Genomic DNA, 15,103 nt, shown 5'->3' with positions numbered 1-15,103 from the left:
TCTGAAAAGTGGGAAGAATGACCCTCTTTCATGTTGACCCCACCAGGAACGAGACACAGTCTCTTGGCAACTCAGTGTCTCTGGCGAGAGAAACTGTGGTGGGGGAGGCCTCTGGGGATATCATCCATCCCCTTCTCTGTCTCTTTCCAGGATTTTAACCCATGGGATAGACTAGGGTGACTGAGAGCAAAGGGCTCCTCTAATGTTCTCTAAGGTGGGAAATTCCCAGTCACTCCCCTTCCAACTTCCAGCACCCTGTACCTCCTCACCCCTTTCCAGGGTGTCTGTTCCTCATGCTGTGCCCAGTACAGTACCTGGTGGATAGCAGGCACTCAAAAAGTATGTGACAATGAATGAATGTCAATAAAATAGGACCGAGCCATGGGTGAAGGGTGGGATCTCTGAATACTCTGGTCTGGCACCACTCCCTCCATCTCCTGGCACCCAGCACTGCTCAGCCTTCTGGGCCTTTTCCCTGGGAATTTCCCAACACCAGAAACCCCCCAGTTAGGAGGGCAGAGGGCAGGAAGGGCCAGGAGAGGTCTGGCTGTCCACCCCAAACCAAATCTTCCAGTTCCAAAGCTGTCTCCCTCCCCCATAGTAAGGGAGGGGGTCTCACCTTCCCAAAAGACAGTGAAAGGGGGAAATAAAGAAAGGGGTGAGTAGGAGAGACCCCGGCAGGGGCAACCACTTGTGGGGAGGAATCTTAAAGGAGCTGGGGCAAAATGAGAGGTGTTCTAAGAAGGTAAGATGGAAGCATAGGACCCTAGGGACCACGCTCTGAGAAACGGGGGAAGGGAGTGTCTCTCAAGGCCCAAGGAAGCCAGGCCAGGGAGTCCTCAAACTCCTGGTGAGAAGAGGAAACAGCTTCTCTCTGGGAGTTAAGGAGTTAACTCCCTTCCTCTCTCCTCCATCCTAGCCACTGGTGGTTGCGGGGTTCCTACTTCCCCTGCTGTTGGTCTTTCCCCCCTCAGCCCTCATGCCCTGGGAGGGGAGGGGCTAGGGCCCCTGGGGAGGCTTGGCCCAGCCAGCTGAGGTCTCTTTCCTCCCCTGGGCAGGCATCCCTAGCAGGTTCAGTGAGCGAATGACCCCTCCTTGACCTCAAGCCCCGACCACGCATCTTCCAAGGAGGGACGGCAACCCACGGGTCCGCACCCGCTCCTTAATCCCCTGGCTCTGCTGCACCGGTGCACACACCCACCTCTCAACTCCCATGAACACGAGTCAGCATAAACACTCGTCCCCCGGGCTGGGGCTAAGCCACTCGCCCCTCCTCGGGCGCCTGCCCCCACCGCGATGTACATGCATGACCCTCTCTTCCAGATGTGTGGATGACACCCTCATCTCCTTCCCAATGCAGAGTGTGTGTGTGGGTGGGTGGGTGGGGGTGCTGTGGGACGCTGGGGGAGAGGGCGCACCCTGGGAAGGTCATGACTTTCCGACGTTGGGGGAGGGGGCACTAGCCTGATTTTGGAGTGGGGGCCGGCCCACGCCGAAGGCACCTAATGCGGTGGGGGAGGGGAGGAGGCGTTTCTCAGGGATCGGGAACCTGCAATGGCCTGGGCGTCCCCCACCCCTGGATGGCTCTCGGTGCCTCGGAGCGGGCCCCCATCTCCGTGTCCCCGCCCCCCGCCCAACCCGAGGCGGCGATCCCGGCCCACACAGTCGCTCCCCCTTACCTGCGGCCACAGGTGTACGTGCGGGGTCCCCAGCCCCAGGTCCTGCGTCCGGCTGGGGAGGGAGGGCCCCTACTCCCACCCGCCCGGGCTCTTCTCTCCCCCAGCCGCCTCCGCAGCCGCGGCCGCCGCCGCCGGTGCCCTTTGCTGCAATGCGAGAGCCGCCGCGGCCGCCGCCGTGCCGGCCCGGGCCCCGGTCGCCCCGGTAACCGCGACTCCACCTGGCGCGGCGCGGCGCGCCGCCGTGCACATCCCCTCTCGCGGCCCCCTCCCTCGGCGCGGCCCCGCCGGCGCAGCCCCGCAGAGGAGCGGCGGAGGCTGGTGGCTGCGTCGCCGCGGTCACCCGATACGCCGGCCCGGCGCCCGGGACTCGGGTTGCAGCAGGAGGGAGGGAGGTTAGACAGCCTGGTGGAGGCCGGGGGAGGGGCTGTGGCTTGGAGTCCAACCTCTGGTCCCCTCCCAGGATCCTCTTCACTGCCCCCATCCCTAAAGGTCCCGCCTGGTGGAGGGTCAGGGAGGGGACAGTGTTCTGCCTTCTGCTCAACCTTCAGAGCCCACAGCCTCTCCCCACCGGGGTCTTCGCTGTGCACCTTTGGCCTTTAACTCTCCCGTAACTTGATCCTTAGCCAAGTCTGGGAGACCTAGGATACCTAAGTTTCCTAGATGGCCTCTGATCCTGCCCTGCTGTGTGGCTCTGGCCTTTCCAAAGTCTCTGGTCCTGCACTTAACAAAAGGGAACCTCAGACTCAGCCTTAGGGGCAGGGAGTGTGATAAGTATCAAGTGATGACAAGATCCTATGCACAGACACTTTCCTGGTTAATTACAGAGCCCCAGGAGGAAGGTCTGCTCAAGCGCTCCCCTTTCCCCCATCAGAGCAGATCCTAGATGTGGACAGGCCAAAACCCCCAGCTCCGCCAACCCCCTGACTTGGGACAACTGAGCTCACCCAGTCCAGCCTCACTCCTGTCCATCATCCAACCCCTATCACAGCCCCAAGATGCTCCATCTGGGGAGGACCTCTGAGCAGCCAAGGCACCCCAACCCTGCCCATGCATATCACATCGTCCTCTGTCCTATCACCATCCCTGTCCTAGCCCCACTTTGGTCTGCATCATGCACTTGGCCATTCAGGATGAGTCTGTCCCACTTGCCATCCAGCCTTGGGGGCAGACACATTCCTGTTCCCCAAAGTTCAGGCAAGATGGGGCTTGGGAACTGGGAAAGAAATTGGGCTGAATGCCCTGTGAGTGATGCCAAGCATGCCAATCTGTTACTAGACTTGAGTTACACTTGGCTAAAACATCCTCCCTCTGAAGGCCTATCATTTCCTAGGTGGTCACAATTTTCTTTCTCTTAATTCTCCTTGAAAAAGCCAAGGCTTTTTGTCCTCTGGGGGAAGCAGGGTGTGTAAGGACCTGAGTACCCTATTCCCACTGGATTCCCTGCCACTACCCCTCCTCTGCCTCCTACAGCTGAACATCCTCAAGTCAAGACCTCCCCTGGGCTCTTCCCTTCCCATTGCAACTCGGATGCCTATTTTGGGCCTCAGATGCCTATTTTTCTCCCATAGCAATGTCCAGGCCTAGCCGGGAGCCCAGGCCCCTAGTATCCTGCCTACATGTGTCCCTGTCTAAGCTAAGATCTATTTTCCCACAACGGACACTGAAGCCTGAGGAGGAAGAGGTGAATAAGTTCAGAACAGATGGCGTGATGCCCAAGTCTTCTTAAAAATTAGAGACTAAGCCATGAACTTAGCAAGAAGGGTGAGAGAGAGACTTTATGCAGAACTTCCTAATGGTGGGACATCTGGGGAAGGCTGGATCTGCTCAGAAATGGAAGGGGAGGGTGTGGAGAGGGGAATAAGATAGTCCTCAGTGGGAGGAGGGCATAAAACCCACAGAGCAAGGTCAGAGGACTTCTGTTTAAAGGAGGAAGGGATACAAAAACTTTTTTAAAAATCCTGAGTATGTTCCCTCAAAAAGTTCCTTCTCCAAAGTCAACCAGGCCTGAGGAGGTAGTGGCAGGGAATTAGACATTGGGCAGATGTGAGTACGGGGCACAGAAGTCTCCTGAAAATAGGGGCTCCTACACCAAAGAGAAAAGGTTGCAAAATAAAAATCCTGAACATCCCCCCTCCAAAAAAAAAAAATCCTCCCCAAAGCCAAACTCCACCATGGGCTTGGGGGATGGGGTGGAGGTGGGTGACTCACCTGGGCCGGCTGGCCAGCCCCGGAGGGGGCGGAGTCGCCATGGAGGTGGGAGCAGAGGGAGCTGAGGAGGCACACGGGGTCCACGGTCCAGCCGCCAACCTGTGTGTGCGAAGCGGGGGACACCCCATTAGGGGAAGCGGGCAGGAGCCGCTGGGGTACTGTGACTGGGAGGGAAGGGCATTCCTGGGGCAAGCCTTGGCACAGAGCTCATACTGCAGAGGGGTCTAGCGATGCTGGCAAGTCCCTTACTTAGGCTGGGTATCTCTCTTGAGCCCTGCTCTGTTTCTGGATGTCTGCCTTTTCTGTTAGACCCGGGAGTTCCCTGAGCCCAGGGCAGGGCCTTCCCTATCAGACATTCCTGAAATCCTCATCTCCACTTTATTTTTTTTGAGACAGGTTCTCACTCTGTCTCCCACGCTGGAGTGCAGTGGCACGATCACGGCTCACTGCAGCCTTAACCTCCTGGGCTCAAGTGATCCTCCCACCTCAGCCTCCTGAGTAGCAAGGACTACAGGAGCAAACCACCATGCCCAGCTAATTAAAAATATATATATATTTTTAAGAGACAGCCATGTGGCTTAGGCTGGTCTCAAACTCCTGGGCTCAAGCAATCCACCTGCTTCAGCCTCTCAAAGTGCTGGAATTACAGGCGTGAGCCACTGTGCCCGGCCTCATGTCCAATTCTTGGCCGCCCCTCTGCACATTGGCAAGGAAGCTGCTCCTTACCATCTCCCCTTCCCCAGCTCTCGTCCCCTCCTCACTGAAGGTGTCACACCTACCTCACAGAAATAGGAACCGCTGGGCAGGAGAAGCCTCCCCCAGTTGTCTCTGTCCCACAGCATATCTTTCTTTCCTGTGTCTCAGTGGAAGTGACTCCACCCCCTTCGTTCCCCAAGGCCACCCCACACCTAAGACCATCCTTCCAGATTCCTCTAGGACCTGTTTCCCGTGGCCTTCTTTCCCCTCGGCATCCTCAGATTCATTCCTCCCTCATTCTCTCATTCATTCCACAAACACTGGCTGAGCTGGCACCATGCTTAGGCACCGAACATTCCATGGCAAGTGAACGGGCCGTAGATCCTGCCCACTTACACTCTAAGTGGGGAAACGAATGAGTGAAAGAAGAAAGGAACGAATTTGTGGGCGGCTGGGCTTTGATTCATTTCCTAAGTATTTACTGAGTTCCAAACTCTGTGCTGGTGAACATGCTAGAACATAGGAGGCCCTTAGACATGCCTATGCCTTCTCTCCCAGGCCTGCTGCCCCTGGAAGCTCCACCCAGCTGTTTTCATCCTTTTCCTGGCCCAATCTCCCCAAAATAAGTCTGTGGCTGGGGCTCCTGATCCTTCACCAATCCCAATCTCCCTAACCCATGAAATTGGTCATTACTTTACCACACCACGAGACACAAGCTCTCAATACCCTCTGAGCCCACGAATCCCGGCCAATTGCGATGTCTGTTCCTCTCTCCCTATCCTTTTGGACTTCTGAAGTGCTGATCACCCTCCTGCTGGCCCCTTGTCCAGGGGCCTTTTTTCCCCGGGACTTGCTCGTGGATGTAGAACATTCCTGGTCCCCTTTCCCCAAACATCATGGGCTTTCTCCCTTCTTAGACCCCATTGTGCCCTGATGGCCACTCCGCATCCCAGGTCCACTTTGTATCTGTTGTGACCGTGCGCAACTCTTCTCCTGAAGCTGCGGCCTCTCTGGAGTCCTGAGTGGTGCATGTGGTGCCTTAAGAGCATCCCCAAGAATGCCCTACCCACTGCTCAAACCCGTCTCCGTATATTCCTCTCCCCACCCCCAAACATTTCCCTCCAACCCTCCTATTTCTCTCCAAGGCACCAACATCTCCCTGTCGCCCAGGTGTTTCTATCATTGCCTTCTAGGCCCAGGCAGCTTAGCCTTAGACCTACGCTTGTTCTTCTTCCAACCCCCATCCGTCCATCCTTTCCCCTTCAGCATCCCCGATACACTCTTCCTCTTCTCCTTCCCCTGCCTCCAGTCCTGCTTCTTCCCTCCTAATCACCATCCAAAAGCAACCACAGCCATCTTAGCCACCACCATCTGCCCCACTTTTTCAGTCAGCCCCCACACATCCCACTACCTCCCACCTGAGCCTTCTCACCGGCCAGGTGGACCTCTGTGCCAGTTCCCAAACCAACTCAGGCCTATGCCCATGCCATACACCCCCACCACTCCTAAAACAACATTCTCTTCCTTTAGGCCTATGCAAACCCTTTTCATCTTTCTAAGCCCAGTTTAGATACCTCCTCCTGCAGGAAGCCTTCCCCGATCAGGCCTGCCTATGATCTTCCCTCCTCTAAACCCCCTCCCAACTGACTGTTCCCCTCCCCAGCTAGATGACAAATGCCCCTGCCCTTCTCCTCAAGCCAGTGCACACAGGAGGAACCCAATGAAAGGGGCTCCCTGAGGGTGAGGGCTACATCTTCTTCAACTCTCTCTAATCCTGATCTGCATCCTGCTCCCAGAAGGACTTCAGAGCTGCGAAAAGGCAAAAGCCAGACGGAACTGGAGGTGGCACTAGAGGGCAGATAAGGTACCAGAAATGTGCCAATGTGTCTTGTTCCCTGCAGTGAGGATGGGAGTGGGGACACTCCTCCCCATCCCCAGCTACATCCAGTAGAACCTGGAAAAGGGAGACAGGGACTGACACACCCCCAGGCTTGACTGAAAGGCTGCTGATGGGATGTGCATCCCTCCCCTCAGTCCCTTCACCCAGGGGGACAATGGCTGAGTCTCAGAAGCCAATATGCAGCAACCATGCAAGCGCCTCACCAATGCAGAACTGTACACAGGATGCTAGACCCAGAAAGCATGTTCTTACAGACAAGAAGCTCATACTTGGGTGGAGAGATGCATTCAGGACCCCGAGGTTCTGGGGGAGGTTTAAAAAGGAACCATCCCACTCGCTATAGAAGGAGACAGGTCCTGGTCTAGAGACAGGCGCTGTGTCTCCTCTCTAAGCCCTACTGATGGCAGGAGAGACACCCAGGCACACAGAGAGGAGGCCTCCAGCTCCAAGTCACCCAGCAAGCCACGGGGTGGAACAGGGAGGAAAGAGGTCAAAGGCTCGAGTTCTGGGCTCCATACTTGCAGGCTGCAGGAACTGGGGACACATCGGACCCAGCCTACTGAGGCTCTCAAGGCCGGACTGTCTCTTAGAGTCCATATCACAGAGGTGCCGACGACCCCAGCATCTCAACTTCACCACAGGATGGACTCTCAGGCACAGAACAACAGTCCCCAAGGCTGTCCTCCTCTCCTTTCCTCACAGAAGAGTTCTGCCCAAACAACCTGAGTTAAAGAGGCTGGGCTCTCTCTGCGCCGTCACACGTTCTCAATTTCCGGACTGCAGGCAGAGGTCTGGAGGCCAAGCCCCCACCCCCTTCCTCCCCAGGCTCCAGAAAAGGCCAACCAGAGCCACTGCCCTGGAGGGACAACTCCCCAGCTCCTCCCCTTCTCCCTTCTCTGCTCCAGATGCCTCCCAGAGTTGGAATGAGCCTGGGGACACGGAGCACGGGGTCAGACCCCCTCCCCTGCCCGCTGGCCGCGGCCGCAGCCGCAGCCGGGGGCCCACTCACCTGCTCTCGCATCCTGTCCTGCTGGCCTCGCAGGGCCAGGGCGTGCTGCGGGTACTTGCTCTTCAGGTGGTCCATGAAGGCATCACGCTTGCGGTCGGCGTCCGCCTTCTGGAGCCCGCTGAGCGCCTCCAGACTCTGGGCCGCGATCACCGTGTGCCGCCGCTCGGACGTGTGCACCAGCCCCACGTTGGAGAAGCGCCGGCCCCCGCTGCCCCCGCCGCCCCCGCCCCCCAGGGTCCGGTACTCCCGCGGGTACTCCGCATCGTCCGCAGACAGCATGGGGGGGCTGCTCCGCTCCGGATCTGCGAGAGGTGAGAGGGGCACGGCAGGGTCACTGCGCGCCCGGCCTGGGGCTGCCCATCCCCCACCGGGGGTCCCTGCGGGAAGGGGCGGGGCCTGGGCCTAAGGAGAGTGGAGAGGCGCCCGGGGCGAGGCAGGGGCTGCCCAGCACCCCACTAGGGACTGAAGGGGGAGGTGGGTGGATGGCGTGGAAAGCGCGCCTACGGCCCCCAGGGAGGGGTGAGGAACAAGGGCTGGATACTTCCTGTTCCTCCGTGGTTTTGGAGCGATAATGACTGTGGGGGTGCCGCCCTTTGAGGCCAAGGGGAGGGGATTTGGATGAAAGGGGTAGAAGGTATCCTGAGGCCCTCTCCAGCCACACAACCCCCTCCCCTCCTAAAGCTGGTGCCAGCAGGTAAGGGAAGGAGGGGTGCTTTTTAGATGCTCCCTAAAAGACGTGAAAAGGAGCTCGTAGTCTTCCTTTGAGGTTGGGTGGGGGGAGCCCTGCCTCCTCCCTCAGACTAGCATATGTCCAGGACATACTTATCCTCAAGGCTCGGGGCTGGCTTGGAAAAGGGCCAGGGCGGGAACACACGGGGAGAATGAGGGCAAAAATCGCTCTCAGGTTTCCCATGGAGATGGAAGCCCAGAGTCTGGGGCAGTGGGACCCCTTTTCCCTTCCCTCCCCAGAGACAGACAGATAGACAGACAGGAGAGGCTGGGCACAGAGAGGACAGTGAGAGATGGATTTGGAACAAACTTAAAGGGAAAGAAAGCAGACAGAACAGCTGAAGTCCTTCCCAAGGGCTTTCCCCGCACCTCTCCCCTCCCTTCTTCAGTCTCTCCTGCAGACACACACACAAGCTCAAGACCCATAAGAGACGTACAGGGGACAAAGGACAGCACAGAAGCGAAAGAAAGAGAAGGCCGGGGGTTGAGGTCCCACGCGGAACTCTGAATCCCCTTCCCAAATGACCACCAGCCCCAGGCCCAGCCCTGCTGACCCGCACTCTCCAGCCTCAATGACCAGTGGCCAGGGGTTCCAGAGGTCACCCATGCCCCTGGGGGTGGAAGAAGTTGCTGGGAGCCTACCTCAGCCATATTCCTGGGCATAAAACATAGCTTTGTGCCCCTCAGAAGTCAGTCCATACGGAGACAAGCACAGCCTCTCCTGCACACCCCAGCCCCACCATCCACCAGCCCCAAAGCAGCCCTCCAAGTGTGGCATAGGACTGGGGCATCAGGCGCTGCAGCAGACACATGCACTCCCGTCCCCGTGTGGCCTGACTCACAGGGCTCCTCCAAGGGCAGCCCAGGGCAACAGGGGATGCGGCTGGAAATGCTGGAAACCAGCCATGCTTGCCTCCCGCCAAGCATCCACTGTCAGGAGGTCTATGGACAGCTTCCAGGTCTGCCATCCCCTGCCCAGCCACAGAGGAAAGAGGAGATTCAGCCAGGTTTCAAGAAAAGCCACCTGCCCCCAACACACACACACACACACACACACACACACACACACACACACACCCCTCCCTGGGCTATGGTTGGGTTGTGTCCATTAGGGGCACAGAGCCTGCGAGGACCCAGCACCTCCCATCGAACCAAGGGAAGAAGGGCTCCCATGAGCATGAGAGCCGCAGCTCACCAGGGCCTGACCACCTGCCTCATGGCTGCATGCTTCCTCCCCTACACCCCATCAGGTGGGTGTTATCATGGTCCCTATTTCAGAAGCGGCTACTGAGACTCAGAGAAGTCCACTGACAAGCCTAAAGCAACACTGAATGGTAGAGGCCTGATTTGATCTCAATATTTATTACGTTTGTGCCACCACACTCTCCACGATGACTGTTTCTTGAGTGAACATTGACAGCACCACCTGGCACGTGTGGACTTCCTCACTGACCTGCTGCTATCCCCAACCATGGCCCTGGGTCTTGGGTGGTCCCTCTCACCATGGTCACCATCCTCTGTTGTGCTCCCCAAAATAAGGTCCAAGTACATGAGACATGACTTTGGGAAGAACATTACTTTATGTCTTCTCTTCCTTCCTTCTTTTTTCTTTTTTTTGGGGGGACAGGGTCTTGCTCTGGCACTCAGCTTGGAGTGCAATGGTGTGATCATAGCTCACCGCAGCCTCAAGCTCCTGGGCTCAAGAGATCCTCCCACTTTGGCCTCCCAAGTAGCTGGAACTACAGGTGCCTGCCACCACACCCAGTGAATTTCTTCCTTTTTTTAGAGATGGGGTCTTGCTATGTTGCCCAGGCTGGTCTCAATCTCCTAGGCTCAAGTGATTCTCCCACTTTGGCCTCCCAAAGTGCTGAGATTAAAAGTGTGAGCCGCAGACCAGGCACGGTGACTCATGCCTGTAATCCCAGCATTTTGGGAGGCTGAGGCAGGTGGATCAAGAGATCAGGAGTTCGAGACCAGCCTGACCAACATAGTGAAACCCCATCTCTACTAAAAATACAAAAAATTAGCTGGGTGTGATAGCAGGCACCTGTAATCTCAGCTACTCGGGAGGCTGAGGCAGGAGAAATGCTTGAACCCGGGAGGCAGAAGTTGCCGTGAGCGGAGATCACGCCACTGCACTCCAGCCTGGGAGACAGTGTGAGACTCTGTCTCAAAAAAAAAAAAAAAAAAAGAAAAGAAAGAAAAGAAAAAAGAAAAAACAAGTGTGAGCCACCACACCCAGCTCTTTTTATTTTAATACCTTTATTTTCATAAGGATTAGAAAAAGCCCCAACTAGAAGGTCAAACCAGTGATTTCATGGATATAGTTCCTAGGGATGGTAGTGAAATAAAGTTTCCTTTTAAGTAAATTTAAAGTTCAAAGTGAGCTAACAAAAATGTATATTGCATTAGTACAGTACAAAAGGTTTCCTGATATGATGGCAATTCGTGAAATAGCCCGACTGAGTGAGACTGGGAGCACTGGGGCCATCTTCCCGAGGGCCCAGTCCCTGCCTTTGAGGTACTTGTGGCAACCCACTGTGGCCAGAGTGTGGCTAAAGGAGAGTGGCCTGAATAATGCCTCCAGGAGAAGGCTGGGGGTGCCCTGGGCGCTGGAGAAATAGCGCCAACCAAAGTCAGAGGGTTGCCTCCCGTAACCCCTGACCTTCCTCCTCCCCCACTCACCCTCACCACCAGCCAGAGGTCTGCAGCCCATTGGGTACAAGTGAGAAGGAGTGGACCCTCTGAGGCCAAGAGACTTTCCTTTGCCCAGGCCTTGTGGATTCTGCCATGACCTTGCTGCTGGAATCCAGCTCCACAGTTCAGGCCTAGTCCTGCCTGAGCCAGAAGGACTCCTACCCCTTATGCCAGAGATCCAGGCTCCTCTGCCTTCCTAGGGCTCAGGACAACACTGGGACAGGTCTCCAATTATCATCTCCCAGCTGCTTCCTTCCCAGAGCCAAAGGAGCTCCTCATCCCCTCTCTTACCCCCTCCTCATGCCGGCACCTCCTTCCCTACCTCCTGGGGTATCTCAGTGTGTCTGGGGTGGAGCAAACAGTGTACCAGCCTGAGATGGGTGGTGACTGTGGAGTGGGAGGGTTCCCAGGTCACCCAATTCTCCCAGGCAGATTACGGCAGGGAGAGGTCCCAGCTCCCAGCTGCTGGAGCAGGCAGAGGGTAGGGCATGGAGCTCACAGCTGCACTTTATGACTGCAGTCCCACACATCTCACAGTTGGCAGTGGGGAGGGGCTGCTGAGCAGCCTGCACAGACAGGGGAGCAGGGACTACCCCTCACTGCCTCCTCCAGGCTGCTGCTCAGCCCTCAGGTGCTCTGGCATTGGGGCCATTGGGGTGAGGCGGGCAGAAGCTAGATACTAAGGGGTGGCAGAGAGAAGGGAGGGGCAGGAGAGATGATCAGCTCTCTCTGAGGGGCGGTGGCAAGGAGGAGCTTTGATGTGAAAAGCTTTAGAATCTGTTTAAGAACCTTTGAGATCCTTGGCTTTTATATAACGAAAAAGTAAGCTGAGTCTCGGGGAGAAGGGAACGCCTGGGTTCCTCTCCCTCGGGGAGAAGGGAAAGCCTAGCTGTCCTGGCTTCCTACTTTGTACAGATTTAACTTCTTTCTGCAGGGCCCCAGCTGAGCTGGGAGGATGAACCTGGGCTTCTGGTTGAGGGTGGGGGAGCATCCTGTCCTTAGGAGAGGGAAGCCAGTGACCAGCCTCCTGGGGGGCTCTGAAGACTCGGGCATGATTTTAACTCTTTCAGCAGGCCAGGCACTTGAAATCAGAACATTGGGAGAGAAAAACCCAGGCCAGAGACACCCAGTGCCTTAGCAACTTTTCTGAGAGACCCCAGGCTAGCCATTTATTTATTTTTGAGACAAGGTCTCACTCTGTTGCCCAGGCTGGAGTGCAGTGGCGTGATTATGGCTCAGTGCAGCCTCAACCTGGGCTCAAGTTATCCTCCAGCCTCAGTCTCTTGAGTAGCTGGGACCACAGGCACGTGCCACCATGCCCAGCTTATTTTGGGGGTCTGTTTTGTTTTGTAGAGATGGGGTTTTGTCATGTTGCCCAGGCTGGTCTCCACCTCCTGAGCTCAAGTGATCCACCCACCTCAGCCTCCCAAAGTACTAGGATTACAGGCATGAGCCACCACACCCAGCCTCATTAATTTAGTTACTCATTCAGTCAACAAATCTCTTCCCTCTCTGAGCCTAATAACCTAATTTGTAAAATGGGGATGTTAACGTCTAAACTCTGCCTTTGGGCACTAAGTGAGAAGCTGGCAAGACAATGGTAGAGAAAGTAGGTTGTTTTCTTTGTTTCTTTTTCTTTTCTTTCTTTTTTTTTTTTTTTTTTTTTTTGAGATGGAGTTTCACTCTATAGCCCAGACTGGAGTGCAATGGTGCGATCTCGGCTCACTGCAACCTCTGCCACCCGGGTTCAAGTGATTCTCCTGCTTCAGCCTTCCGAGTAGCTGGGATTACAGGAGCCCACCACCATGGCCAGCTAATTTTTGTATTTTTAGTAGAGACGGGTTGGCCAGGCTGTTCTCCAACGCCTGACCTCAGGTGATCCGCCCGCCTCGGCCTCCCAAAGTGCTGGGATTACAAGCGTGAGCCACCGCGCAGGGCGAAAGTAGGTTGTTTTCAATGAAAGACATTCCTGAGCAGCGATGGGCTTGTAGCAGCCTGATCTCCCTGTTACCCCAACGCCTGTTCCAGCCATCAGCAAGTCCTCGGAGTGGCCCTGACCCTCCTGAGACCTGAGCAGCCCAGGGAGAAGACACAGGGATCGATTCCAATCTAGCAAGCGGATCCAGGCACCCGCTAGCCCTGCACAGATCAATGCGTCCTGTTCCAGGCAGGGAGGGCGTGAGAGACCCGGGCTGGGGTCTTAAGCATGGCTGGGTTCTCCTGGGAGAGGGATAGGGGGATTGCGATAGAGAGAGACGGAGGCAGGGAACTCTGGGGGAAGGGAAGCAAAGCTAGGATACCCTGGGGGTAGGGGCGTTGGGCCTGAAGGTTCCCCCCAACCCAGGGATGGGGTTGGGGAAACCAGAGACATAAGGGAGGGGCTCAGGGCTTCTCTTTTCTCCAAGGAACCTCAGTGTGCAAGGCTGACTATATTTTTTGAGTCCGAGATTCAAGCCACAGGGAAGATGCCGAGAACTGGCGAAATCCATTATCCGAATGAGGGGACGGGCAGGGTGAGGAAGGCGGGTTCTGCCACCCTCAGCTCAGCCTGCCCCGCCTGGGAAACGCGGAAGGTGGAAGTGGCCTGAGGCTGGGGTGGCCGGGAAGTGGCGGGCGCCCCCCAGTGGCCGGCTAGGAGGACGGCACAGGTGCTCGGGAAGAGTGACGTTGTCATTTGTTCGAACAATTCCAAATTCTATGTTTATTTATCATCCTCCTTTATATTTATCCTCCACCACATTCTTTTACATGAGATCACTGTAACTCATTATGAGAATTAAGATCCCAACATCTTAGTGACACCATCTCATAAGCCACCAAGCCGGTCCCCAACTGGCATCTTTACCCCAGATGTAACCCTCTACTCTGTCCTCTGGCTGCCCCTGGGCAACATTCACACATGATGTCATCTGCAGAGGAGGAGAATGGGGAGAGGAGAGGAGAGGGAGGGAGAAGGAAGGAGAGAAGCAAAGGGACAAAGTAGAGGAAGAGCGAAGCCACCAGCTCAGGAAAGGGAGGACTCTGGGGACCCTGACGTGAGTCCTCCCCAGCCCCAAACTCAAGATCTGGAAATCAGGTCCCTGTAACCCGCTCTGTGGAGATAAGGAGGCTGGACAAATCCCCTCCCTTGGGGACCTGAGAGGCTGTAACATGTCTGCCCCCACCCACTGCTTGGGCAGGGGTAGGAGCTGGGGTATAGCCCTGGCGGGAAGGGAGGGCAGGAGGCGCTCAGGGTGAAGACACCAACTCACAAGCCCACAGGACATGGGGCTAGGCAGGGCAGCAGGAGGGGAGCATAGAGACAGTTGGAAGGGTGGAGGACCTGCCTTAGGCCACACCCATGCACACACACAAACACGCAGCATGAGGCTCCCCCAGTCCCTCCTCTGCAGCCAATGCTACAGGAGCCCAAGTCAGCCAGGAGGAGCCCCGAGGCACTGCCACCTTCGATTGTGCCTGACGACTCCATCCTGCTGGGTGCCTGCTGCAGTCGGGAAGCACACTGTGTGCTTGGAGGTTGGAGGCCAGAGGACAAAGGTCAACCGGGACCAGATATGCCTCAAGCTAGGCAGAACCCGAACTCTGGGAACCCGAATCAGGAGAGGGGATCCTTTGCTTCCCCTGCTAGTGAAGGAATCGGCCTCCCTGTCCCTGGGTGCCCCTGGCTCTGCCTTCCTCATGTGCCCATACTCCTCAGTCTCTGCTGGCTGGCTGTGGGTCCTTGGAGCAGAAGCCCATCTGTGTCTGTTTTCTAAAGCCATCTTTTCCGCCCCATACCACAGCAACCAAAGTCATTTTCCAGGCAATTGCCTTTCTGTAAACATTCCTGTGTAATATCCCCCCAAATTGCTAATACCCAGCGCCCTGTTGAGTCTCCCTGTCACTCCAACTAGAGCCTCGGAGATGGGAGCGTGTGATGGGGCAAGGGCGATGGGGGGAAGGAGGCAGCTGGACTGAGGATTGGAGACAGGGGGCTCCTGCCTAGCTCCTGGCACAGAGGGAGGGCCAGAAACTCTGCACCTCCCCACGGTGATCCCCACTCCCTGCCAGCCCAACCCCACCCCCTGAATGTCAGGCTGCAGTTCAGGAGAGTCTGCCTGGACTAGGAGGGAAGAGAGAGAGGAAGGGGGAAGGCAGCCCACTGGACAGAAGGCCTGAGACAGGGCCTGGGAGGAGAAGGAGCTG

General features: G+C 56.5%; 1 protein-coding gene across 18 annotated transcripts in view; it reads right to left on the bottom strand.

Annotated features, from left to right (window-relative positions):
- SRCIN1 (SRC kinase signaling inhibitor 1) overlaps positions 1-15,103 on the bottom strand; it is a 76,112-nt gene that overhangs the window by 41,274 nt on the left and 19,735 nt on the right. For 10 of the 18 annotated variants that reach the window (XM_030800454.1, XM_030800452.1, XM_030800447.1 and 7 more), the window contains 2 exons: positions 7,493-7,794; positions 3,888-3,986 (listed from right to left, as the gene is read on the bottom strand). In XM_030800454.1, the coding sequence (XP_030656314.1) occupies positions 3,888-3,986; positions 7,493-7,771 (378 nt within the window). In that variant the 5' untranslated portion in view covers positions 7,772-7,794. Of the gene's footprint in view, positions 1-1,679; positions 3,847-3,887; positions 3,987-7,492; positions 7,795-15,103 lie in introns of those variants that run through there. The other 8 variants (XM_030800449.1, XM_030800450.1, XM_030800451.1 and 5 more) reach the window with 3 other exon arrangements.

The sequence above is a fragment of the Nomascus leucogenys genome, chromosome 19 (genome assembly GCF_006542625.1).
Source record: "Nomascus leucogenys isolate Asia chromosome 19, Asia_NLE_v1, whole genome shotgun sequence".
NCBI lineage: Eukaryota > Metazoa > Chordata > Mammalia > Primates > Hylobatidae > Nomascus > Nomascus leucogenys.
Note: the sequence above shows the minus strand (reverse complement) of the source record. Positions and strands in the feature narration are given on the sequence as shown.